The sequence below is a fragment of the Camelus ferus genome, chromosome 25, assembly GCF_009834535.1.
Source record: "Camelus ferus isolate YT-003-E chromosome 25, BCGSAC_Cfer_1.0, whole genome shotgun sequence".
Taxonomy (NCBI): Eukaryota; Metazoa; Chordata; class Mammalia; order Artiodactyla; family Camelidae; genus Camelus; species Camelus ferus.
Window position 1 is genome coordinate 2,853,476 of NC_045720.1, and position 25,014 is coordinate 2,878,489.

A 25,014-nucleotide genomic window follows, 5' to 3' on the forward strand; every position below is an offset into this window, starting at 1 on the left:
CTGTTGTGTTTTTTACCCTTTAAAGGTACTTTTAAGTTCCTAACGTGCATAGAAGGAAAGTCTCGTGGTCTCTCTGTGCTCATCACTCAGCCTCAGGAAGCACCGTCATGCAGGCAGTCTTGGAAGAAATCCACGTGTCTCGTCACTTACCCACGCGTACTTCAGTGTGTGTCTCTGAACGGACTCCCTGTGGCCCTGGGGGGTGGCTGCTCTTTCACGTCACCCAGTGACCAGTTAGTGCTCGGGTCTCCCCAGTGCGTGTTTGCTGTTCGTGTGCCTGGGTCAGCACTCGCGCACACAATTAGCTGTTGCTTCCAGCATGCCTGAACACTTTTGCCTGTGTGATTTTCAGCTTCTTGAGAGTTAACTGCCAGCTAACTGCCCAGCAGAGGCCACACCTGCTTCTGACTTTCCCTGCGGTGCCAAGCCCACGCTGGCCACTCGTGTTGTAGGGGTGGCTGCTTTCTGGGGTGTCTTCTGCGTAGTACGTGGGAACTCTGGCTTCAGACAGCATCTACTCATGGCCTGAGCCTCCAGGCCTGCTGGGTGTTCACCTGGGCCACTGCAGGCTGGCTGGACAGCTTTGCCACCACGGCTGGGTCCTCTCACAGGCCTGGACGGCTGGCGCCTCCTGCTCCATCTCGCCTCCCAGGCAGGGCCCTAGAAGAGTGAGCAGCAGAAACGCACACCTCTTTTGAGCCGTGCGTTACTGTGGAAGTTCGCGCCTGTTCCGTCAGCCCAGGCAGGTGGTGCATGCTGGGTGGGAGGGGCCCCAGATGCAGGGCCCCCAGCCCGGCTGCCACAGACGCCTCCTGGAGACAGTGTCCGAACTTCCCCGAGGGAGGTGCTGACACCAGCTATGCTGGGAGGGAGTCCCTCTGGGTGAAGGGCACAGGATGGGTGAAAGGATTGGGACAGAAAGTGGTCGCCGGGGGCTGAGGGTGGGAGGGTTGGGAGTGACTGCTGTGGCGTGAGGTTTCTTTTTGGGGTGAAAATGATCTGGAAATAGACAGTGATGATGGCTGTAACAACATTGTGAATGTACTAAAAGTCACTAAACTGTACGATTTAAAATGGTTAGGATGGTAATTTTTATGTTATGTGAATTTTAATATGGAAAAAAAAAAACCGCCCTGATCATATCATGTGTGTTCATGAACCCAGATTTCCAAACTTGGCATTGAGCTTGAGGGCGCCGGCATACTTCACTTTGAGGTGTGACCAACCACAAATGACATATGGGGTTCCACCTGCTGCTCAGGGGGCCCACCAGGACTCAGGAGACCCAGCCTGCAGTCCTCGCCCAGCTGCAGAGGCCCTGGGGGGTGCATGGAAGTCCAGCTGGTGGCTGGGACCGCACGTGGAGGGACATGCCACGGTTGTGTCCTTTCGGCGTGGTGGTCACACTCTGCATCTGGCCCTGCCCACAGGCCAGGATTTGTGCAAGTCTCTTTACATGTTTTCAGTCTTCTGAGGAACGCAGAACATTTCTATTTACCTTAAACGGTGAGCTTGTTTCTCTTAGGGAAGAATTGATTAAAGAGGCCCAGCAGTCCTGGGGGTTTTATCTGCTTGATTTTCAACAAATTTACTCCTAATTAATTATCCTGAGTTGAAAAAAAATTGTACCTCCACAGGATGCCACTATTTAGAAGTGATGTTTAAAATACCTAGTTGTACAAATCGGGAATTTTCCGATTTCTGTCATTTGGTAAATTTGCTTTTAAGTATCCCCTTGGGAGTTGTATTCATTCCAACTGGGGATTACTGTCGAATCAGCTCTTGGTTGAATGGGATTGAGCCGCAGGCATTGGCTGCAGGAGCCTGGCTGAAGTGAGCGGGGCAGTTTTTCTTCTTAAGGCTGAAGCCCACTTTGCTTAGTCGTCTCAGGAGGTTTTCTTGGTGTGACGAGCGCTCTGTGGGTGGCAGCGTGATGTCCGCTGTTCAGCGTGTGCCTTGTTTTATTAGTCTTAAAATAACATTTCTTTTCAAAATACCGTGATTATAGTTTAAAATAAACATGGGAGTATTCTTACAACAAAATCTAAATTGAAACGCTTGATTTCTAAATGCATCATTGAGAGGAAACAGTTTTTCCCTTTACAATGTGCAGTGTTGCAGACACGACCCTGTAGATATCCAGGCTGGGAATATTTTGATGTATAACAAGAAACCGTGTTTATCACAAAAAAAAGGCATAAGGAGAGGCTAAAGTTTTTCCTTTATAATGTTTCTTTTTAAGCTTTGTTTTATCCTAGTAGAAAAAAGACTGTGTTCTTTGTACAAAACATGGTGACCACAGAGGGGTATGTGAGCGTGCATGAAGCTCTTTAACAAACAGACCCAGAACATAAAGGCTCTTGCAGGAATCCAAACCCAGTAGAAGTTTATTTTTCCTTTGTGTAAATTTCTAGGGGTGTGAGGGCTTAATGCTCTGTTCCCAGAAGCCATCCCAAGAGTGGGGCTGAGTGCGCCTCCACCCTGGAGGAGAGGCCTGGGGGCGTTCCAAGGGCCCGGTCGCAGCTCCCTCCTGCCCCTCCGCCCTTCTGGCCCACGGGGCGACCTGCTGCCTGTGCAGGCAGTGTGGCTGGGCAGCCTGTGCCCATTTGCTGTAGAAGGACAGGTAACCAGACCCTGCCAGGTCGGGGAGACGAAGGAAGTGAGACTCTACTAGAGAGCTTTCATCACAGCCCGTCGCGTCCGTCAGCCCGCTGGGATGAGTAGGGGTGACAGCAGCACTTTGGCCTGAGCAGTGGCCTCGTGATTAAGAGGGACACTGGAGAAGGAGGGGGGAGCAAGTGTGAGCACGAGTGTGTCTGGGGAGCCGGTCTAGGGGAGGGCAGGGCTTGGTTTGGGACACCTCAGGGTCCAGGGTGTCTGTTGGACGTCCAGCAGGGGGACCGCGCGGAATGACTGACCACTGCCTGCGCGTCCAGGCTCACCTGCAGTTCCCCGGACGGCAGCTCACACAGCCCTGGGCTGAGTGGCGCGGTGTGCGTCAGCAGGTAGGGAACCTGCTGATGGTGTCACCCCCTAGCTGGCAGGAATGGACGTTTGTTCTTCTCAGGGCGGAAGAAAGACCAAGCCTTCCCTCACTTGCTCTGGGGCAGAGCTAAGAGTGCAGGTTTCTTTCTTTTTTTAAGTAGCAGTTTCTTCTTATTTATATGGGGGGGTAGTTGGGCTTTTTTGTTTATTTAATGGAGGTGCTGGGGATTGAACCCGGGACCTCATGCATGCTAAGCACGCACTCTACCACTGAGCTGTGTACTCTCCCCCGTTTTTCATTCTTGATGTCATTTTTTCCTTCCCGATTCCTTTTCTGTTAAAATTCGTCAGGCCTCACAAGGCAACACTGATGGATCAGGTTTCAGCGGATTTGCATTAGCTGGAGATACCTGAACGCTGATTTATGCTGACTTATTCTTAGTTACCCAGGGATGGCAACCCTTGGATGCCTGTTGTGGCCAAGCTTCGCTGCCAGAAACGCTGTCGGGGAAGCAGGCGCCCAGCCGCACTGCTCGGCTGCCCCAGCACCCCAGCGCGTCCCTGTGGAATCTCACGGGGCCCTGCCCTGAGGGAGAGGTGTGGTCCCAGCAGGACCTTTTCTTTAAGAATGGAGGAAACGCAGTGGCCCCCTGCAGTTTGGTGCACTGCCCCAGCCTGGTCATGTGGCTTCTGGTGCAGACCGCCCCCCACCGCATCAGTGCAGATACCACACACCACCTGCCCCAAATGTGTAGCCACGCTGGAAGCCGCCGTGTCCTCTCAGCAGCAGAATCCCTGCGTGTGTGTACGTAAATGAGGTGGTTTCGAAACGTCTCTGAAAGTGAGTCAACCATGTGCTGTGTGTGGAGGGAGAAGGGGGATCCCCGCCTGAGTCAGACGGCTGATGGAGGAGCGGGTCCCGCCGGGGTGGTGCCCTGGCGCGTGTTTACAAATGAGCAGAAACAGGTCTTCTGAGTTGCTTTTTTCTTTTATGCAATTCCAGTATGATTCCCTTTATCTGGGATGTAAAACCCAAGTTAGGACTTTAATCTTGTATTTCAAGTAACATGTCTGCCAGCAACAATGCAGAAGAGTGTGACAAGCTTTGGGGCGGAGGCACCTAGGTTTGTGTCCTGGCTGCTGGGTGCCCTCTGGCACGTCCCCAAGCACTGGGAGGCACCTGGGGTCCTCCCAGGCCTCACGGCTGCAAAGTGAGGCGGTGGCTGCCCGTCCCTCGGACCCCCAAGTGCCATCTCCAAGCTGGGTGCCCACAGGTTGCCTGCCGCTCCGTGTCTGCAGCTGTGGGCGTGGGTGGGGGGCTTAACCTGCAAGTCTCACTTTGTTCATCTGGAACATGCAGGTGAGAATCTTAACTCCTGAGGCCCACCTAAATCCTGAATAGGGCACGTTTTTAAATCAGTGTGAACATCTATTAAATGAGAGTAATGACTGTGCCTGCATCTTGCAGGTTTTTAAAAAATAGCTTTATTATTGTTTTTCTAATAATGGATGTGATACGCCCACTTAAAAGATACAGAGGCATAGAGGGGGCCAGAGAGACCTATCACAGTGTGATCATTTGGGAATAATCACTGTTAATATTTTGTTTTCTAATCCTTCCATAGACTTTCCCATTCATCCACCAAATGTGTGTGTGTGTGTGTGTGTGTGTGTGTGTGTGTGTGTGAAGAAAGGACAGATACAATTGCATCAGACACTGTTCTGAAACTTCCTCCCACCCGGACGTCTTTCCACGTAGTAACTGTGGATGTGTGGTGTCAGTACGTCATTGTAATGGTTCGTTTAGCCAGCTTTCTGCTGATGGACATTTACGTCGCTGGCAGTCTTCTGTTACGACACACCAGGATAAACGCTCTTAGGTACAGCAGGTGTCTGAGTGTGTTAGGGTGAGCACCTGGATGTTGAGTTACCAGATCAAAAGACACACGACTTAAAAGATTTCTGAAATATACTTTAAAAACCACCCAGCTCAGTGGTAGAGCACGTGCTTAGCATGCTCATGGTCTTGGGTTCAATCCCCAGTACCTCCATTAAAAAAATATATATCCCCCCACCTAAAAAGAAACCACCTGGCTTGGACAAGAGTGGCTGTTTTTTCCAGCTCTTACAGACGTCAGGCAGACAACCATAGCTTGTGTGTGTGTGTGCTTCGTTGGCTGAAGGCTGCGTGTGTCTTCCCCGTGTATCGGCTGCTGGTCTCCTGTGCGTACTGTCTACTCACAGGTGTTGCTCGCTTTCCAGGTGGAGTTTTTAACAAAACCTTGTTAATTTAAACTGTGTATCAGGTTAATGTTTTCAGGTTTGTGAGTTTGTTATGTCCCAAAATTTTTGAGTTTATTGAGCAATTAGGGAAGTTTAAAAATCTCCTGTAGTCAGAATTGCCTCCTGTGACCTCTGCTTTTTGCTCCCACCCCAAGGGTTATCAAAGGTTATTCAGTTTTAATGTATTTCTTTGGATGTTTCTGTTTAGTTTTAAAATATCTGTTTACAGTTGGAACCCATTTGGATTTTTTTTTAATTTTTGTTGTTGGGGGAGGTAATTAGGTTTATTTATTTATTCTCAGAGAAGGGACTGGGGATTGAACTCAGGACATCATGCATGCGAAGCATGTGCTCTACCTTTGAGCTATACCCTCCTCCTGGAATTTATTTTTCATAAAATGTGAGGAAGCTTATCCTAATTTTATCCCTCAAATATTCAGAAAATTGTTCCCACTGTTCTTTTCCTCCTGTCCTACTAGTGGAAAGGCCACCTTTGCCCACCCTGACCTATCTCACGACCTCTCCTGGGGTGATTTTCTGCCTGCCCCCCTGAAGGTGAGCACTCTGGGAACAGGAAAGAGTGTCCAGTGGGCGTCATTGGGGTGACAGTGTGAGGGGATCACCCCGCCCGGAGCTGGGCACACAGGTGACTCTGCACTGCTGGTTTGCATGTCTCTTCTGCTGGATTTAAATGTACCTGCTGTCTTGGACTCGCGGCAGCTCGTCTCAGTAGCAGAGCTCACATCTCTGATGGCAGCAAGACCTGTGTCTGAGTCTCAGCGTTGCCTGTGGCCCCCTTCTGGAACCTGGGGGTCACACGTGCCTTCCCCGGGGTGAGGACTGTATGAGGTGGTGCAGGTGAAGAGTTTACACTGTGACCTGTTGCAGAGAAATGGCACGTTTCCTGTGGCTGCTGAGAGACGTCCTAGGCATCGAGAATGAATTAGTGACTGTAAAAGAGCTCCGAGTTGAGTTTTCCGAACTTCCCTGGCTGCTTTGGAGGCATGGGGGAGCAGGACCGTGGTAAGTTAGGTTCTTGTATGTTTGGGATGATAAAAAGGATTTAGAGGCTTTCCTGATGTACAAGAGACGTCAGATGGGCTCCTCTGTGAGGGAGGCTGGCAGAGTCTGTGGATGGCGCTGGCAGAGGCTCAGTGGAACCACTTGGTGGTCGGCCTGCAGGTGCCTGGGGCAGCCGCCCCCCGTGCACCCTGGTTCCTCATCTGTGGCATGGGTGGATATGAGAATGACAAGGAGGTTCCAGAGATCTCGCGCTGGAATATTGTAGATGCTTGATAAACGCGGCTTCTGTAGCTGAAAGGGTGCAGGCAGTCTTCACACGAATGCCTGACTCCTGTTTTGCCCTAAAACACTTGGCATTGAGTTGTAGATCAGTAAAAGCGTTTCTGATGAGAGTTAGTTTAGTGAGATGCTAAGATACCTTTTCTCACCTGTTCATTCCTTTGTTCATTCATTCATTCCGTAGTTGGACAAAAGCAGTCACAGTCCCTGTCCTCGTGGTGCTTGCCCTGGTGGGAGAGGCAGTGACTAGTCAGAATCACAAAGTAGACGCAGAGTCAAAGCTGGTAAGCGCCACAGGGAAGTGTTTGGGAGAAGTGCCACATGTGAGATAGTTCTTATGTCTTCACGGAGCTTTTTTAAAACTCGTACAAATGTTCTGGCTAAATGGCTAAGTTTTCTGACAGATGCTTGGAAGACCCATTGGCTGCATTAACGTCGTATCAGCCACGTAGGGGGACGTTTCTTTGGGAGGTGATTTACATTTTACAGGTATTTTTTAAATTCTTCCTTGTATTATATTATTTCTAATACTGTTGAGTAAAGGCAGGTGGTGAATCAGAGGAGACATTTTTAACAAGAGGGAAAGTTTATTAAAACAATTTTTATGAGAAAAAGGTTTTCTTTTTATAGATCACAGGGTGGCTTTAGGGACCATTCCTCAAAGAAGATGGTTTTTTAAATAATGGTTGGAGTTTCAGGCTGAACCACAAAAGCCCCCTTGAAAGCCCATTGTAGACAGAGTTCTTAGAGTTTGCAACAAAAATAGAGAAAAATGTTAGTCACTGGCAGAGGGTGGCTGGATGTTTGTTTCGTAATTAACCCTGTGCTGTCCGTGCAGCCATGTGCTCTCCTGGCGCCCGCGGTGCTGCTCACTAGGATGAGGCTGAAATAGTCTCCGTCTTGCTCAGCCGACTGCAGTAGTTGAGTGAGGCGTTTTAGCAGCAGTCTTGGGAGCTGACTTGGTTTGCCTCGCGGCCCACACGCCAGGCCAGCCGACATCACACCCGGGGGCCTGGTGCCCTCGTCCCCTGGCCCCCTCATCCCCTTGCCAGCCAGCCGGAGAGGCTGCTGCGTGTTCAGGCCGCCTCCCAGGGCCCGTCTTGGGGTGTTACCAAGAACTAGGCTGAGACAGATGGGAATTTCCCTGAGAGCTTTTACCAAGAGAAGAAGAAATGAAAGACTTACAGGAACCGTGGCCCCCACGAAGATGACACATTTCCAGAGAACAGCCCTGCAGCCCATGGCTGGCCGCCTTCCTCATGGGGCTTGACCCCTCACCCCTCCCTGGGGAGCCTGCTTTGGGTGTCAGCCTCAGCTAGGCTCTCCCTTCCTCCTCGTCCCTGGGCGGGAGGTGTGACCAAACCTGCCAGGGACACGAGGAGGGACATAAAGGGCCTTGGGATGTCGGCACAGCCACCTGTGGGCCAGGATTGTGACGTGTGGGTGTGTCCTCCTCCCCCTCCTGCAGGACCGGGAGGGGGAGTCCTGCCCCCACCGCTCAGGCTGGGGCCTGCACACCCGGGGCGTCAGCAGGGGCTGGCGCCAGGATCCGGGGTCAGGACTCAGTGGTGGTCAGCTTCCCCGTGAAGTGTCCTGGAGCCCCTGCTCTCTGGGCCAGTGTTTGCCGTCAACGTGGACACCACAGTGGCACCTGCTCCCTCAGGAGCACAGATGCTCCTCACTGCAAAGCTGCTGCTGACAAGTTCCTCCCGGACAGCGATGAGCGCACCTGCTGCCTCCACGCCAGTCAGGGCCTGAGACACAAAGCCCGGGCTCCCTGTCCTGAGCATCTTACTTCCAGCCAGGGAGCTCACGAGCTGAGTCTGAGTTTACGGAGGGTGAGGAGCGAGAACTGGGCCAGTTAGGAGGCGTCTGTGACGCAGGCTGGGTTCCTTCCAGGCTCCACTTGGCGGTGACGCTTGAGCTGGACGTGAGCGCGCGTGTTCCCGGGTCCTGGCATCCGGCCAGGCTGCAGTCCGTTCCCCTGGGAACCCGGGCTGGGTCTGGCTTGTTTTCTCTGCTCACCCTTGGCGGCTGGCTGCCCGGGTCTGACGCTGGAGTTCTGTGGGGAGCGCGTGTTTGTTTTACTCCGTCTCCAGCCGACAGAAGCAGATGCCCGTCTGCATTCTTGGCGCTTCATTCTGAGAATGCTTCCATTCACTTCCCCAGAAAGGCTGCTGTGATCGTGTTTACTGTAGCTCAGTCAGTTTCGGTGGCCCAAGTGAAAGCTGCCTGTGTGGGCAGCAGGTGGCTCTGTAAGCGGCTGGTCTCAGCGGAGAGCACCAGTCTGACGGCCTCTGGTTTGTGGTCTGCGCCCGAGGGGCTCTTGAAGCCCATGAGGGGAGCTCGGGTGCGGGAGACACAGCGGCCTGGGTGTGGTCCTGCGTGGCCACTGCCTGGCCAAGGGGCCCAGACACGTCGTGCATCCCCAGAGCCTCCGTGTCCTCCTCACAGGGACGTGCAGAAGCAGGCGGGAGCCCTCTCCACGCCCGGCTTGGCCCAGGGTGGGGCGTGGAAGGGCTGGGCCGCCCCGAGCTGTTTTGATCGCTTTCTTTTGCCTTCCTGGTTTCTGGCTGTGATGCCCCCCATCATGAAACCAGAATTCTGAAGGGAAGGTGGAGAGCGCATGGCTTTGAATACTCAGACTCGCTGTGAGATTCTGGAAGGAGCTCCCTGGTATTTGGGTGGCAAGTCTTTTGCATGATCCAGGTCCCACTAAGACGTGGGTGCAGGTGGGTTGGGCTCCCTTCCCGAAGGAGCGCCCTGTGCCCCCCAGCCTCCCAGCAGGGCTGTGACACGAGCCCGGGAGGCAGCCGCGGCCGGTGAACTCAGGCCTGGGGCCTCGGCAGTCAGCAAAGCTGCTTCACTTAAGAGTCAGGATATTGGTTTATTTAATGACTCTGTGACTTAGACTTTTCTTAAGAAACATGTAAGTCACCGGGGAGTGAACAGTCACACAGATCTCTTTGTTTTTGAAGGTCATATAACTCATAATAAGATGTAGCGGAAGGAACACTGTCTGGAGTGGGGGTGGTGACAGGCAGCGCGGTGCCGCTTCTGGGAAGTCCTGGTGCTTGCCTCTTGGTATTTTCACTCTGTTTCCTGCCCCTCCCCTAGGCCCGGCCCCCAGACCTGTCTCATTGGCATTGTGTCCCCAGCACCTGCACAGTTGGTGACTCAGAGCAGGTTGGAGGGGAAGTGTGGGTTACTCTCTCCTCTGAGTCTCTGAGGTTTCCCGAGGTGACTCCTGGCTTCGAATTCTGTGATTTATTTCGTGTAGTCTGTGGTCCGGGTTGCTGTTCTTGACCTGACGTATGCGTTTGTGCTTGTGATAACAGACCGCAGTGGGAGTCGGAGTGAAAGGGTAAGGGGCTGTGATCTCCCCGTCAGATTCCAGATCCCTGTGCCTGGCCTAGTGTGGTTCGCAATTTACTGAAGATCCAGTTCCTTGCACTTAAGTACTGAAATTGTGCTTGTCCTCTCACTTGTCCTGGGAGAGCTTGGTGCCCACACCGGTCGCAGGGTTGCCCCACCCCTTCCTGAGGCCTGCTCCTCGTGGCCCTCGGTGGACAGCGGCAGGGCCGTGAGGCTGCCCTGGGGTGATGCTGTCAGGATGTCTCATTTCTGATTCCCAGCTCAGCCGCGTGGTAGGCAGCCCGTGTGATGAGCAGGAGCCTGGGGAGCCTGTTGTCATGGCAGCTGGTAAATCGTGAGCTCACATCACATCAGCGATGGGTGATCACAGAGCAGCCATGGAGACGGGGCCCTGTTGGCCGCGGGGTGTGGTGCTGTCGGCAGGGCTGCTCCTGGTGAGGAGCGTCGTACCTGCCCACCCTCCATGCTGCCGCAGAAACCATGGAGGTTTTGTGACGTTTTCAGCAGCCAAGAGACCCTCTTCTCTGCATAGAGATGAGAGCACCCTGTCCCCGTAGAGCAGGTGGTTCTCGGAAGTGTGTGGCCACAAACTCCTTGAATAGGCTGGTGACGCTTCCAGAAGGATCCCTGTCCAGAATGTTTTCCAAGACCCAGAACAAGATACATTGGATGACAAAAAGAAAAACAAAACAAAGAACACCTGGTTGTATCGAAGTAGTTACAAAATACCAAAACAAAAGGATGACAAAGTAACAAATGGATCCTTTACCACATTTAATAACAAGGCCTCCAGCAGATCTCAAACATGTCATAATTTTGAAGTAGCATGAGTTTAAAGCGTGCTTTGCGGCACCTATGGCGGCGGCGTGTGCTCCGTGCGTGTTCCCCCGCAGTCGGACGCAGTCACGGCAGCTGTTACCACGCTCTCAGATCCTCACTGAGCGAACTGGGCAAGACAAGACTGATGCCCTGTTAGGTCACCGATTTCTTGTAAATTGTGTTTGATTTAAGCACATCTGCTGTCTCAGAAGGACTCGAGGCAGCTCGTCTTGGTGGCAAAGCCCACGTCTCTGATGGCAGCAAGACCCGTGTCTGAGTCCCAGCTTTGCCTGTGGTTACCTTCTGACATTACAGGCAATTTTAACGTCCTTTGATTTTTCTGCATCTTCTGTAATAAGTGTGTGCTTGATCCAGAGAAAACTACCACACAGGAATGGTTTTACCCAGCCCATGTGGACCGTCCCGGGTGGGGAAGCGAGGCGGCCTCCCTCCGTGGAGTGTAACGCCCTCCCGCCAGCGGAAGGTGGGGAGGGACAGTGTCCGGGACGGCCGCACCCATGGGCCAGATGTCCTCTTCCAGGGGGTCTTGGCCACTTGTGAGGCTGCCTTGTGTTGTGGGGGCCCTGCCAGCCCACGTGGCTGTGCCCCTGTGTCTTCTCCCACGCTCCTGCCAGGGCTGGTCCATGCAGGCCGCAGTCTCAGGATGCCTCTTGGGCTCCTTGGGTCTGTGGCCTGGGCCCCCCAGTTCCAGGTGGGAGAGAAGAGAGATGGTTGTGGTTTTTAAGTTGTGTCCGTGTGTCTCCATCCCTTACTTCTGGGGAGGGCTGGGACGTGTGAACCACTATGGCGAGGGGGCTGCCTTCCTTTTTCACACGGGAGGGGGCTGCCAAGAGACAGTGAAGGGGGCAGGTGTCACACCGCCCTGCTCTGGGCCTCCTGAGAAGTCAGTGACAGGCCGAACTGCACGGGGTGGGTTTCTGTAGGAGACCAGCTCTGACCGTCAGAGCCTTGCTCACAGTGTCATGACCGACTCGCCTCCGTGGACTCTGTTAAAAGCTCTCTGGTTTCTATGACCCGGTTACTCATACAGGAAGTCGATTACTCATTCACTGCATGTTTCCCTTTCACTGATTGAGATGTGGCTCTTTAAACGCACGTGCTGAGCGACTAGCGGAGGGTCAGCAAGCGCTCGGTGCCTGTGTTGCACCTGCCTGCCCCTGCACCAGGTTCTCAGGCCGGGGCTGTGCTGGCCATGGCTGTGGACGAGTCATTTCCTGCTGTGACCGCCAGCATCCTGGAAGAAAGAAGGGTCTGCCTCCCCCCCCCCAAGGGTCCCCCATGTGGAGGCAAGGCTGATGCCTCAGAAGCAATGGGAAGTCTGCTCCCCACAAACCTGTCTCATGAGCTGCCGGGTGGGATGTGTGGCTGTGCGTGCTGCCCGTGGTCGGGGCGAGCGCAGGCTGGGTGTCTGCCAGTAGTCTTCACAAGAAGCTGGAGCCTGAATCCCTCCATGAAGAGTGGAGGAGACGTGAGAGAGCCTGGAAGGTGGGGGGAATCGCCCGTCTGGTGGGGCAGGAGTAGGGAGATGGGGTGGCATCTTTGAGGGGTCGGAATGGGGCTGGGTCCCTGCCTTGTAGGCCACCAGAGCCATGGCCAGTTGGCCTAATGCCAGCATGGTGGCATCTCATTGGGTAGGTCTCCCCAGATGCCCCCTCCTCTTGAGCCGCTCCCTGGTCTTCCATTTATTTGTGGATGTTGGTGGCACCTGCTGCTGAGGAGCCCAGGGGTAAGGAGGTTGACGAGGGAGCTTGGGCTCTGGGGAAAAAAAGGACCGTGCGACTCGACTCAGAAGCATGTTCGCCTTGCTCGGCTGCTGCACATCTCGGTCCTCCCTCCTCATTTTTTTCCTCCAATGCCCCACTCAGTGCACACGCGGCCCCAGCCCCAGCTCTGCCCGCAGCCGGCGAGGAGCCGTGGACTGTGCGGGGAGAGGGCTTGGAGGCCTCCCCTCGGGTGATCCCAGGGTGGGCTCTCAGAGTCTTGTGTCACCACGGTGGGGGGCGCGTGTGCCCAGTCAGGCCACTGTGGTTCCCATTTTGGTGCTTGTTTACCTCGGGGCCAAGAGCTCACGCCCTGGTGAGAGGTCGCCTCCCTCTCTGGCTGTCCTGTTCCTTACCCGCTTGGGGCGGGGGTGCAGGGGGACGGTTCCCGGTGGTCTTGATCCTCGCTGCACCCTCCCCAGCGCTGTGTGTGTGTGGACCCTCCTGCTCTTTTGGGCAACTTGCACCTGGGGCTCCCCACATTAGAAGAATAGATCCAGGTGTCTCCGAGGACTTCATGTCCCTGAGCGGGAGAGCTTCCTTCCCGAGGGCGCGAAGCTCATGGGCCCCCTGCCCGTCCCTCTGCTCAGAGAGCTTTGACCTGTGGGTTTGCGTTCTGCGTGCCTTCCCACGACTGTCAGTGTTTTCGTTATTAAAAGGTAGAAGCAGGGAAGGGCTGTCTTGTGAAATCAGGCTTTTTATGAATGTGCTGCCACTGGGTCTTCCCTGTTGCTTTTGATTCTTGTGCGTGTGTTGGGGGGTGGTGATTGGGTTTATTTTTTAATTTAATGGAGGTACTGGGAATTGAACCCAAGACCTCCAGCATGCTAAGCATGTGCTCTACCCCTGAGCTATACCCTTCCCCCTTTTAAAAATTCTTCTTTCTAATTCTTATCCCCATTGCTTTTATTAATATGGGTTAGCAGTGCAAACTGGTAGACAGCTTTCCTTGTTTTCCACAGCACGTTTTGTAGAAGTGATAGGTGTTGGGGAGATAGGAGAAATGGGCTCAACCTGAGCAACAGGCCCCTGGTCTCCTCTGTGCTAGTTGGTGAGATTTCGGTGAGGCTGGGCACTGCGGTCCGGTGGTGGGCGGGGGAGCCTGGGTGTGGAGTGGGCACATCGGCTGTGTTCCTCTGTCCCAGCCTTGGATGGCTTCACCTTTCAGGGCGACCTCTTTGCCCATAGCTGTGAGGTGCAGTTGAGGAACGTGTGGAAAGCACTTTGTGTGCTGGGAACCCTGTGCATGTGGATGGTGCTCCCATTCCTGAAATTCCTGAAATTGACCCGGGTTCAGGTTTCTCTGGATTTCTGGGCTGGATGTTTCCTGGGACGCAGTGTAACCTCTTGTCGTCTAACTTTGTCTCTGCATTTACAAGGGTCCTCTTGCTGGGCGGAGCCCAACTGAGAACAGGGGCCTTGTGTCAGTGGGCACTCAGTGCTGAGCACGGAGAGCGAGTGGTGTCCACCCCTTGACGTGCGTGGCTGGGTGCTCAGTGCGAGGACCCCATGGGACCTGCTGACTTGGGAGAAGTGAACACACTTATCCGTTTGACAACTTGCACTCAGACGCCCTCCTGGGAAGTTATGCATGAGCTGCTTGCGAACAGTGTTTGTTTCTGTGTCCTGGGTCTCTGCCTCCCGCACGCGAGCCAGCACATCAGGGGCCCACGGGCATGCCTGCCCGAGGGGTGAGCCCTTGTGAAGGACTGAGTGTGTCACCTGTGAAGTCGCTGTGGCTTAGTGGAGAGAGACCCAGAGGCCTCCAGGTGGTCTCACTCAGTGAGATTATAACCTTCAGAGCATGGTTGTTTTCTCACAGAAAGAAGTCAAAATACAAAACAAGTAATTCAGGGGCTCTCTGAGTTCTTCTGTGTCAGACATCCAGTAGGAACAGCTTCTGTTATTTTTTGTAGAGTACTTTTGTTTCCAGGGAATGTCAACAGGGATTGACGTATACATGGATTTTTTTTTTTAAATGAGGACTTTATGGAAACAAAGATATTGAATGAAAACTAAAGGTATTCTGTTATTGGAAAAATTTTTAGTTGGTTTTGTCCTAAAGCTGCAGTTTGAATTTTACTAGTGGAATTACTGAAAATTTGAGTTGAGTTTCTTTCTACTGTCTATGAAAGGAAAAAAGAAAAAAGCACTCTTAGATTAAATTAACAGGAAGAGTCACACAGGAGGGACCCTGCTGTGACGGTCTTGGCCCCTTTGATTACATATGAGTCTTACCCTTTTGGCCTTGTCTTCTTGGCTGATAATTCACACTGCCCCATCTTTAATCTCTCACATGCAGAGAACGAGAACAGAAGTGAGTGTGCAAGTATGATAACCAGAGTTATTATAACGCATTTTAGGTGAAGAACTGACTTAATGTTGAGACACCTCCTTTGTAGGAAGGCGAGGCCGATGTGTTGCAGAGAAGAGTGTTGCGTCTTGGCTTCTGGGGCCCAGAGATCTTGTGTGGGTGGAGGAGCCCAGCCCCTGGCAGAGGGACCGTCGGGTAGGAGGTGTTGCTCGGGGCGTGGCGTCAAGGTGTGTGCCTGTGTGTTGGTGTCGGGAAGGCTGGGCTTTCCTGGCGCGATGTTGCAAGCGTCTTCCTTTGCGACGGTGGTGGTCCATGGTGACGACGCTTTCTGAGCGACTTTTGCAGCCTTCCTTCATCTGTCTGAGCTTGAGCTGCCCCGCTTGTAAGAGGAGGGGTTGATGAGATGTTTCTGGGTCTTGTGCGCTGAGTGTTCCCTCAGACCCCAGGCAGGCGGGGACCTTGACCCTCACGCTGCTTGCGGTCCAGCTGGGGAGGCGGATAGCCCAGTGTGATTACAGCGCAGTGCGGCACATTCGTACTGGGAATGTGGCTAGAGTGGGCTGAGACTCAGGAACTCCATGGATTCTATAGGGTTCTTGGGCCGTAGCCGACATGTGTGGTCCTTGGAATGGGGGTGGGAGATCTTAGAACTGCAGAAGGTAAAGCTGAGGCCAGATCATGAAGACCATGAATGCCTAAATGTTGGGGCTGCGTGCTGGTATTTGGACAGGGTGAGATCAGACTGTAGAAGTGGGTGAGGGGTGCCTGGAAGCTGAGATCCCACCAGGATGGAATGGGGCCCCAAGTGAGGCAGACAGGGATGGACAGGAAAGGATGAATTTGAGAGAAAAGCAGGTAGGGGCATGAGTATTGTGCACCTGGCCTAAAGACTGTGTGGGAAGGGCCTTGACTGTGGAGGAGACCCAGCCTCATTGACTTGGGTGTGGGCCTGAAGAAGTGGACTGCCAGCCTGCAAGAGATGGGGCCAGGTAGGGAAAAGCCAGTGTTTCAAGGATCTGGCAGAGCGAGGAGAGGACCAGGCAGGAAACAGTTTGAACAAGGAGGGCCTGGTGCAGTGTGGACAGGTGACCGGGTGGGGTGGGGGTGGGAGTCTTGGTTGGGGGGAGAAGGAGGGGTGGCACCGCCGAGGCCTGGGATGGTACAAGGAGGCCCCCGGGGAGCCAGCCCTCTGTGTAACTGCCTTCTCTGCTGTTCCCAGTGCTCGCGCCTGCACCGCCACCACCACCCATCCAGGGATATGCCTTCAAGCCCCCGCCACGACCCGACTTCGGGACCTCGGGGAGAACAATCAAGTTACAGGCCAACTTCTTTGAAATGGACATTCCAAAAATCGACATCTATCACTATGAGCTGGATATCAAGCCAGAGAAATGCCCAAGGAGAGTTAACAGGTACTCCGTTCCATCTTTTATTCTGAAATGGTTCAACCCTTTGATTCTCAACAGGTCCTTCTGACTTTTCTCCCCCAAGAAGCTTCCATTGCATTTATTTTGTGAAAAATGTTTTTGTGTTGAGATGCAATGAGATACACGTCGTAAGTGTATGATTCAGTGTTGACAAATGCCCATCACCCCGGAACGTCGCCCTGTGCCCTCTCCGTCAGCACTGGGATCTGCGTCGCTGGGGCTGCTCTCTGCCCTTAGAAGTGGGGACACACAGCCCACGGGACAGCCTCCCCTTCCTCCCACTCCGCCCACTCAGCCTGGTTTTGAGGTGCACCTGTGTGATCGTGTGTGTTAATAGCTTCTTATTTCTGTTGCTCAGGAACGTGCTCTGACCTGAATGTTTTGTGATTCATTTACTCCTCCTCTTACATTAGGTGCTTGGGCGGGCGCTGCGGGCTTTGCTGTTGTGAATGAAGCTGCTGTGAACACGCTTGTTCACGGCGTTTTTGTGGACGTTCGTCTTCATTTCTCTTAGATGAACACCCAGGAGTGAAATAGCTGGATCAAGGGTGGTGCAGGGTTAGCTGCGTGACACGCTGCCCGGCAGCTCCCCAGCGAGGTGTCCCCTCTCACTCTCCCTTCATGAGTCCCGCTGCTCCAGTCCTCCTCGGCGCTTGGTGTGGTCAGGCTTTTTGATTTTTGCTATTTCGACGGGTGCGTAATGGTTTCTCATTGTGGTTTTAATTTTCATTTCTTGATAGCTGCTGAGTTGCGCACCTTTCGTGTACTTACATCCATAATCATTATATGCATATGTTATATATGGTATTAAATGTGTTATTTCTACCAGGGTGTCTGTTGAAGTCCTGTTGCTGTTTTGCGGGCGTTGTGTCTGTCAGTGTCTGACGTGCTCTGGAGGCGGGTCTACGCTGGGAGTGTTCTCACCCGGCTGAGGCTTGCTGCTTCGCTGTCCTAGTGAGCAGACGTTTGTAACTTTGTTCGAAAGTGTTTATTGTTTATTACATTGCATGTTCTCTTTAAGAAATCTCTGCCTTCCTGAAGTTCACAGAGACGCTCCCCGAGATTTTTTTTAAGAACACTTACAGTTTTGGCTTGTTTGAGGCTCACCTGTACTTTCTTGAATGTTTGGCTGAGTTTGTCATTAGGTCACTGGGCCTTAGAGTTTAATGTCTGTAGGACCTGTAGTGAAAGCCCTTGTTTCATTTCTGATGTTTTAAGTTTATGTTTTCTCTCTTTTCTCCTTGATCAGGTTTGCTAGGAGTTTGTCAAGTTCATTCGTCTTTTCACAGAAACAGCTTTTTACTTTGTTGATTTTTCTTCTTTGTTGTCTCACCATCCCCGAGTTTTCTTCTCGGATCTTTATTATTCCCTTTCCTTCTGTTTACTTTGAGTTTAGATCATCAATTTTAAACCTTTCTTTTTTCTCTAGTCCATTTCTTTAAGGCTGTGAATTTCTCTGTGAGCCTGGTTCTGGCTATGGGCCACAAGTTTTGATACATTTTAATTTTCATTCAGTTTAAAATATTTTCTCATTTTCTTTATGAATTCATTGTGGTTTTTTGGGTTTTTCTTGTTCTTTTTTGGTTTGTTTTTTGTTTATTTTTGTTCTGTTTTTTTTGAAATGTGTTCAGTTTTTAACTCTTCGAAGTTATTTTGTGTGTTTTTTTTTTTTTTGCTTGTTTTTTTGACACCCTGTTGTCATTGATTGCTAATTTAATTCCTTTATGATTAGAGAGCATACTCTGTAAGATTCCAGTCTTGAAATTTATTAAGACCTGTTTTTGGTTAAGCAAGTGATTTATCTTGTTAAACATTCCTCACATACTTGAGAAGAATGTGTATTCTGGAGCTGTTGGGTTTGGGCAAATCTGTAAATATTAGGTGGAGTTGGTTAATAGTTGGAAACTCCTGTATATCTTACTTTTTGCCCAAGTATGATGTGGGTTTGTCTGTTTCCCCGTTAATACGGTCTGGTTTTGCTTCATGTGTCTCAGAGCTGTTAGGCATGTACATATTTGTAACTGCTGTACCTTCCAGGATAAATTGACCCATTTATCACCAGGAAACATCCTTCTGTATTTGCTAATTCTCCTTGTTGAGAAGCTTTTTCTGTCTGACCATTACTACTCTTACTCTTACATCTTTGGCTGATGTACCTTTTTCCATGCTTGTTCTTTCAACCCATATCCGCGTGTGTGTTTCAAGTGCATCCATTGTAGATATCATATAATTGGAATTTACTTTTAGGGGGGTAGTTAGGTTTATCTGTTTATTCATTACTTTTGGTGGAGGTACTGGGAATCAAACCCATGACCTCATGCATGTTAGGCACACACTCTACCACTGAGCTATACCCTCCCCCCAATTGGGATTTACTTCATACAGTCTGAAAATTTCTGGCTTTTAATCAGAACGTTAGGCTCATTTAAATTTAATGTAATTGTCTGTGGTTGGATTTAAGTCTATCATCTTGCTTTTTTTTTATTTTTAGATCTTTTTTTTTTAATTCTTGTTTCTCTTTTCCCTTTTCTTTTTGGGCTCATCATATGTTCTTTTGTTCTTTTTTTAGTTTTTTTTTTTTTTTTAAACTGGATATAATTAGGTTTATTTAATTTCTTTTTTTTTAATGGAGGTACTGGGGATTGAACCCAGGACCTTGTGCATGCTAAGCATGTGCTCTACCACTTGAACTGTGCCCTCCCCCAGCACATGCTCTTTAATTTTCCATTTTACCCCCTCTATTAGTTTTTAACTTTAACCTTTTTGCTTCTTAAGTGATTGCTCTGTAGATGTCAGCCTGCATCTTTAACTTACCCCTGTCTACTTAGTGTTAATATTGTAACTTCATGTAAAATACAAGATTGCTGTATTAGTATAGTTCCCTTTGCTACTGTTGTCTTGTATTTTATGTCTACGTATGTTACAGACCCCATTGTCACAGAGATCAGGAAAAGAAGATGGTCTGTGTGCCCACACAGGAGCTGTGTTCGGAGAGTTCCCCCTGTTTCTTCCTGGTGATGCGTGGTTTCACCTAGCATCTCTCCTCCTCGGCCTGAAGAACGTCCTTCAGCCTTTCTCACTGTGCGAGTCTGCCAGTGATGAATTCTCCCAGCATCTTTTAAAATCTGTAGAAATTGAAAGATTTTTGCTGGATATAGAATTTTAAATTGACAGTTTTTCTCCCTGACTCCTTAAAGATGTTATTATATTGCCTTTTAATCCTCATTGTTTCTATGAAATCTACTTTTCTTACTGTAATTCCCCAGTATGTATGTATTTGTCTTTTTTTCTCTGAATAGTTTCTATTCAATTTTGCTTTTCAGCAGTTTAACTATGTTGTACCCAGGTGGAATTTTCTTATTTTTCTTCTTGGGGTCCTTTCAGTTTCTGGATGTGTACGTTGATATCTTTCATGATATTTGGGTGAAATTATTTTTTCAAATAGTTTTCCTGTCCCATTTTCTTCTCTACTTCCAGGATTGCAATTATTTGTATGTTAGATCATTTGATATTGTTTTCAGGTCGTTGAGCCTGTGATTTAAAAAACAAACAATAAAAAAAAAAGTTCCCTCCTCTTTTCTCAGTTTGGGTAATCTTTATTGATTTCTTTTTAACACCCCCCCCCCTTTGGGTAATACACAACCTTCTGTGGTAACCATCCAATAATTTTTTTTCATTTGTATATTGTAATTATTGGTTCTATAATTTACATTTGGTTCGTTTTAATACTTTACAATCTCTGCTGAGATTTCTCATCTCTTCATTCATTGTTCCTACCTTTTTCTTGATGACCTTAAGTGTATTTATAGTAATAGTGTATTTATTATAGCAGCCTTTATCTGCTAGTTACAACATGTGGGTCATTTCAGGGTCTGTTTTTATTGGCAGGTTTTCCCCTAGATTACATGCCACCTTCCCCTGCTTGTCCTTATGATCATATGCATCGTAAATTCTTGTTTGTTGAGCATCATGTATGTTACATTGAAGGAATCTGGCTTTTGCTGTCTACTCTGGTACCTCGCCCTACAGATTCCTGCCTCTTCTGACCCCTGTGTCCACAGCATAAGACTGCTGCTTCCTAATGCTCCTTACTTATTTTGTGATTTGGAAATTGCCCTGTGGCAGAGTGAATGTGTGGCTTACCTCATATGCTTTCCTTCCTTCAATAATCACAGTGCTAAGCTCCTGTTTTCCAGTGCTAGGAGTAGCTGTCTCATGTTTTCTCTAGGTTTTTGGCTGTTTAGGGCAGGAGGATGCTTGTCTACTTGCTTTGTCATGGTCAGAAACAGAATTCTCAGTTGGAGTTTGATAAGTCAGATTGGTTACCCAGCTTGTGCTGGTGCCTTAGAGAGTGTTCTTTCCTGTAATCTTTTTTTACTGATCACAACCTTTGTAAGAGAAAGAATGTTTGGGGATTTGAGCCCCTCATCTGTAAAACTAAACAGTTGGATTCACTCAGTGTACACATTGGTCTGGACTTTTTAGAAGGTGGCTTGGTGTATGTCTTAAAATAAAAAGTGTGTGTGTGTGTGTGTATACATACACACACACACATATATACACACCCTTTGACCCACCAATTCTACTTCTAAGTGTTTATCCCCAAAAGACATGTTTCCAAAGAAACAATACTTGACAGTTATATGAGGTCCTTCAAATATGTGCTTATTAAAAAATGTGTTTCTGAACCAAAACTTCGGGCACACCTGGTTTAAACAGCTAAGTGAAGGTCTTTGGAGATCTTTTAAAATGTCTTATATGCTTTGAGAAGCTCCATGAATGGGCTTTTTTGATTTTTAATGTCCCTGAGACAAAAGCCTGTATGAGCGTGCAATTTGGATACACCCTTAGAGCTGGAATGAGGTGTGAAAAAAGCACCTCTGGGTTTCTGATTGCTGTGGTGGGCCTGGGCTCTTACCGTGCCATCAGTCACAGTGCATGAGGAGTGTTCTTTCGTGATAGTAGGCATGCCTAAGGCTTTGTCATCTGGCAGCAGAAAAAGGCTGATGGTGATTAAAGCTGGATGTTTTTACCTGACTCTGCTCCCATGTTCCTGTTGCAGTTACGACTATAAGGTTTAGAAATCGCCTGCATCAAATAGTAAGTAGCGAAGATGGGTCTTGAGCTGCATTTTTGTGGCCGAGGCCGGCCGATGTGCTGGCGTGCCAAGCTGCTGCTCTGGGTTCCGAGCCGGCCTGAGGTTGCTGCCTAGTTAATGTGTGGGCCTTCAGGGTTGTTCGTTTTACTGTTAATTCTGATGGACTTCGGCTGAGGTCCAGTCTCATAATTGTAATCAAGTCGTCATGGTGTAGAAAAATGTTGGCAGTCAGGTTTTTGTGCTGGCAAACCCACGTGCTCGCACCTTGACGTAGTCCCTCTCTCTCCCGACCGTGCCACCAGCCAGCCACCATTTACGAAACATCCGGTGTGTGATAGGCGCTGTGCTACTTGGCGGTATGGGGGTGGACGAGGTGGACACAGTTCCTGTCCCTAGTAGGGAAGAGAGTCGGGCCCGCGATTGACAGTCTCCGGGTAGCACTGGAAGAGGGGAGCCCAGAGTGGGACAGAAAGGTGGGAGATGGGGGAGGGCATAGCTCAGGGGTGGAGCATGTGCTTAGCATGCACGAGGTCCTGGGTTCGGTCCCCATTACCTCCATTAAAATAAATACATACATAAACCTAATTGTCCCCCCCCCCAAAAAAAAAATTAAGGAAAAGAAAGGAAGAAAGGTAGGAGAGCAGTAAGCTCCTGCTGCAGACCGTCCCCTGGTAGCAGCCCTGGCCAGGCAGCCCTTAGCACTCCGTCTCCTTCCACGCTGCAGTCTCTGTTAAAGCAAAGGCAGGGTTCTGATTCTGCATTCCCAAAACCTTGAGCAGTACGTGTGGTAGACATTTAATGAATTCAACCCTGAGGCTTCGTGCAGACAGAGAAAAATGCCATCTACACACGTTATGATGAGTCATTGTGAGTCCTGGCCTGGTGTGCCCTCAGTCTCAGGCAGTGCGTCCATGCCCGTTCTGAGTGGCTGCTGTGGGGAGGAGTCAGCATTCTAAGATGGGGTCCCTCTTCTCGGGGTGCTTCCAGTATCCTGTGGGCGCACAGGTGGTCACACAGAACAGTCAGTGCCAGCGCTGGTCCAGGCTTTGTGGGCCTTAAAGCCAGCCCTAGGAAACCTTGCTGCGGAGTCAAAGCTGACAGCAGCTCCTTGCTCAGAGGCACAGGGTGGGCTACAGGAAGGAAGAAATTGTGCTCCTCATCCTCCACCTGCCCTTTCCCTCCTGCTGCTCTTAAGCTCTGTCAGGTGGCCCCAGGAGCGCCCTGAGGAAGTGCGGGCTCTGTGCTGGGGGAGGGGGCCAGTGCAGCATGGCTCTGGCCTTGGCACCTGCCGCTGGTGGGCACCTTCCTCTGTATGTTGGTCCAGACTTTTTAGAAGGTTGTTTAGTGTACATATTAAAATGAAAATAGTATACATACCCTTTGACTCACCAGTTCTGCTTGATAATGTACAAGGATGCCTAGTATTGTGATGGGGGGAGGGGGGGAGGGAGAGAAAAGAAGTCATCTACGTAAGCCAGTGGGGCTGGTTAAATAAACATACTGTGGAGTGCGGTGAAACTGCAGATGGCAGTGAAATGGAGCCTTACAGTGTGAACACCGTGTCTGCAAACATAGACGACTGTGTGGTTGGTTAATATTACAGTACATGATACAGTAGCATTTCTGTTCTAGACTTGATGCCACTTTGTATATAGTGACAAGGGAAGGTGTCAGAGACACACATCCTGGGAAAACAGCAAGCTCCAGAACCTTTTGGTGTGTGTGTAAAAAGTAATACACAGTATGTGTTTATGTAATTATATAGATAGGTCTGAAATAAGGTTGCTTCTGAGAAGAGGACTGAGGTAAAGAGGTGGTTTGGGCAGACTTGCAGCATTATCCATATTTGAAATTTATAGTGAGTATATTAATGCAAAACCTGTGTACTTTGAAATTAACTGAAAAAAATTAGCGATTTATTTATTTTATAACTGAAAGTTTGTACTTCTTAATCTCCCTCACCTCTTCCACCCCCCCCCACCCTCCACTCTGGCAACTACCCGTTTCTTCTTTGTATCTGTGAGTCTGTTTCTGTTTTGTTATGTCTTTTTGCTTGTTTTTTAGATTCCACATGTACGTGAAATCATACAGTATTTATCTTTCTCTGTCTGACTTACTTCACTTAGCATAATACCTTCTAGGTCCATCCATGTTGTGAAAATGGCAAAATTTCATTCTTTCTCATGGCTGATTAATATTCCATTGGATGTACATATATACCATATCTTTATCCATTCATTTGTCAGTGAACACTTAGGTTGCTTTTGTATCTTGGCTACTGTAAATAATGCTGCAGTGCAGCAAAGGAAACCATAAGTAAAACAAAAAGACAACCTACGGAATGGGAGAAAATTTTTGCAAATGAAACCGACAAAGGCCTGATCTGCAGAATATATAAGCAGCTCATACAACTCAATAAGAAAAAAATAAACAACCCAATCCAAAAATGGGCAGAAGACCTAAACAAGCAATTCTCCAAGGAAGACATACAAATGATCAATAGACACATGAAAAAATGCTCAGTATCACTAATTATCAGAGAAATGCAAATCAAAACTACAATGAGGTATCACCTCACACCAGTCAGAATGGCCATCATTCAAAAATCCACAAATGACAAATGCTGGAGAGGCTGTGGAGAAAAGGGAACCCTCCTTCACTGCTGGTGGGAATGCAGTTTGGTGCAGCCACTGTGAAAAGCAGTATGGAGATTCCTCAAAAGAGTAGGAATAGACTTACCATATGACCCAGGAATCCTGCTCCTTGGCATATATCCAGAAGGAGCCCTACTTCAGGATGACACGTGCACCCCAATGTTCATAGCAGCACTATTTACAATAGCCAAGACATGGAAACAGCCTAAATGTCCATCAACAGATGACTGGATAGAGAAGATGTGGTATATTTATACAATGGAATACTACTCAGTCACAAAAACCGACAACATAACACCATTTGCAGCAACATGGATGCTCCTGGAGAATGTCATTCTAAGTGAAGTAAGCCAGAAAGAGAAAGAAAAATACCCTATGAGATCGCTCCTATGTGGAATCTAAACAAACAAACAAACAAAAACAAAGCTTAAATACAAAACAGAAATAATAGACTCATAGACATAGAATACAGACTTGTGGTTGCCAAGGGGGTGGGGGGTGGGAAGAGATAGACTGGGATTTCAAAATTGTAGAATAGATAAACAAGATTATACTGTACAGCACAGGGAAATATATACAAGATCTTATGGTAGCTCACAGAGAAAAAAATGTGACAATGAATATACGTATGTTCATGTATAATTGAAAAATTGTGCTCTACACTGGAATTTGACACAACATTGTAAAATGATTATAAATCAATAAAAAATGGTAAAAAAAAAAAAATAATGCTGCAGTGAACATAGGGATGTGTGTATCTTTTCTTTTTGTTTTCTTCAGAAAAATACCCAGAAGTGCAATTGCAGGATTGTATGGTAGTTCTGTTTTAAACTATTTGAGGAATCTTATACTTTTTTCCATAGTGGCTGCACTAATTTACATTCTCACCGACAGTGCACGAGGGTTCCCTTTTCTCCACATCCTCGCCAGCACTTTTTATTTGTTGTCAGCCATTCTGACAGGTATGAGGTGATGT

General features: G+C 49.3%; 1 protein-coding gene across 1 annotated transcript in view; it reads left to right on the forward strand.

Annotated features, from left to right (window-relative positions):
• The window catches only part of AGO2 (argonaute RISC catalytic component 2), a 93,156-nt gene that overhangs the window by 21,122 nt on the left and 47,020 nt on the right, over positions 1 to 25,014 (forward strand). The window contains 1 exon segment of the mRNA XM_032467879.1: positions 16,079 to 16,271. Within this exon segment, the coding sequence (XP_032323770.1) occupies positions 16,079 to 16,271 (193 nt within the window).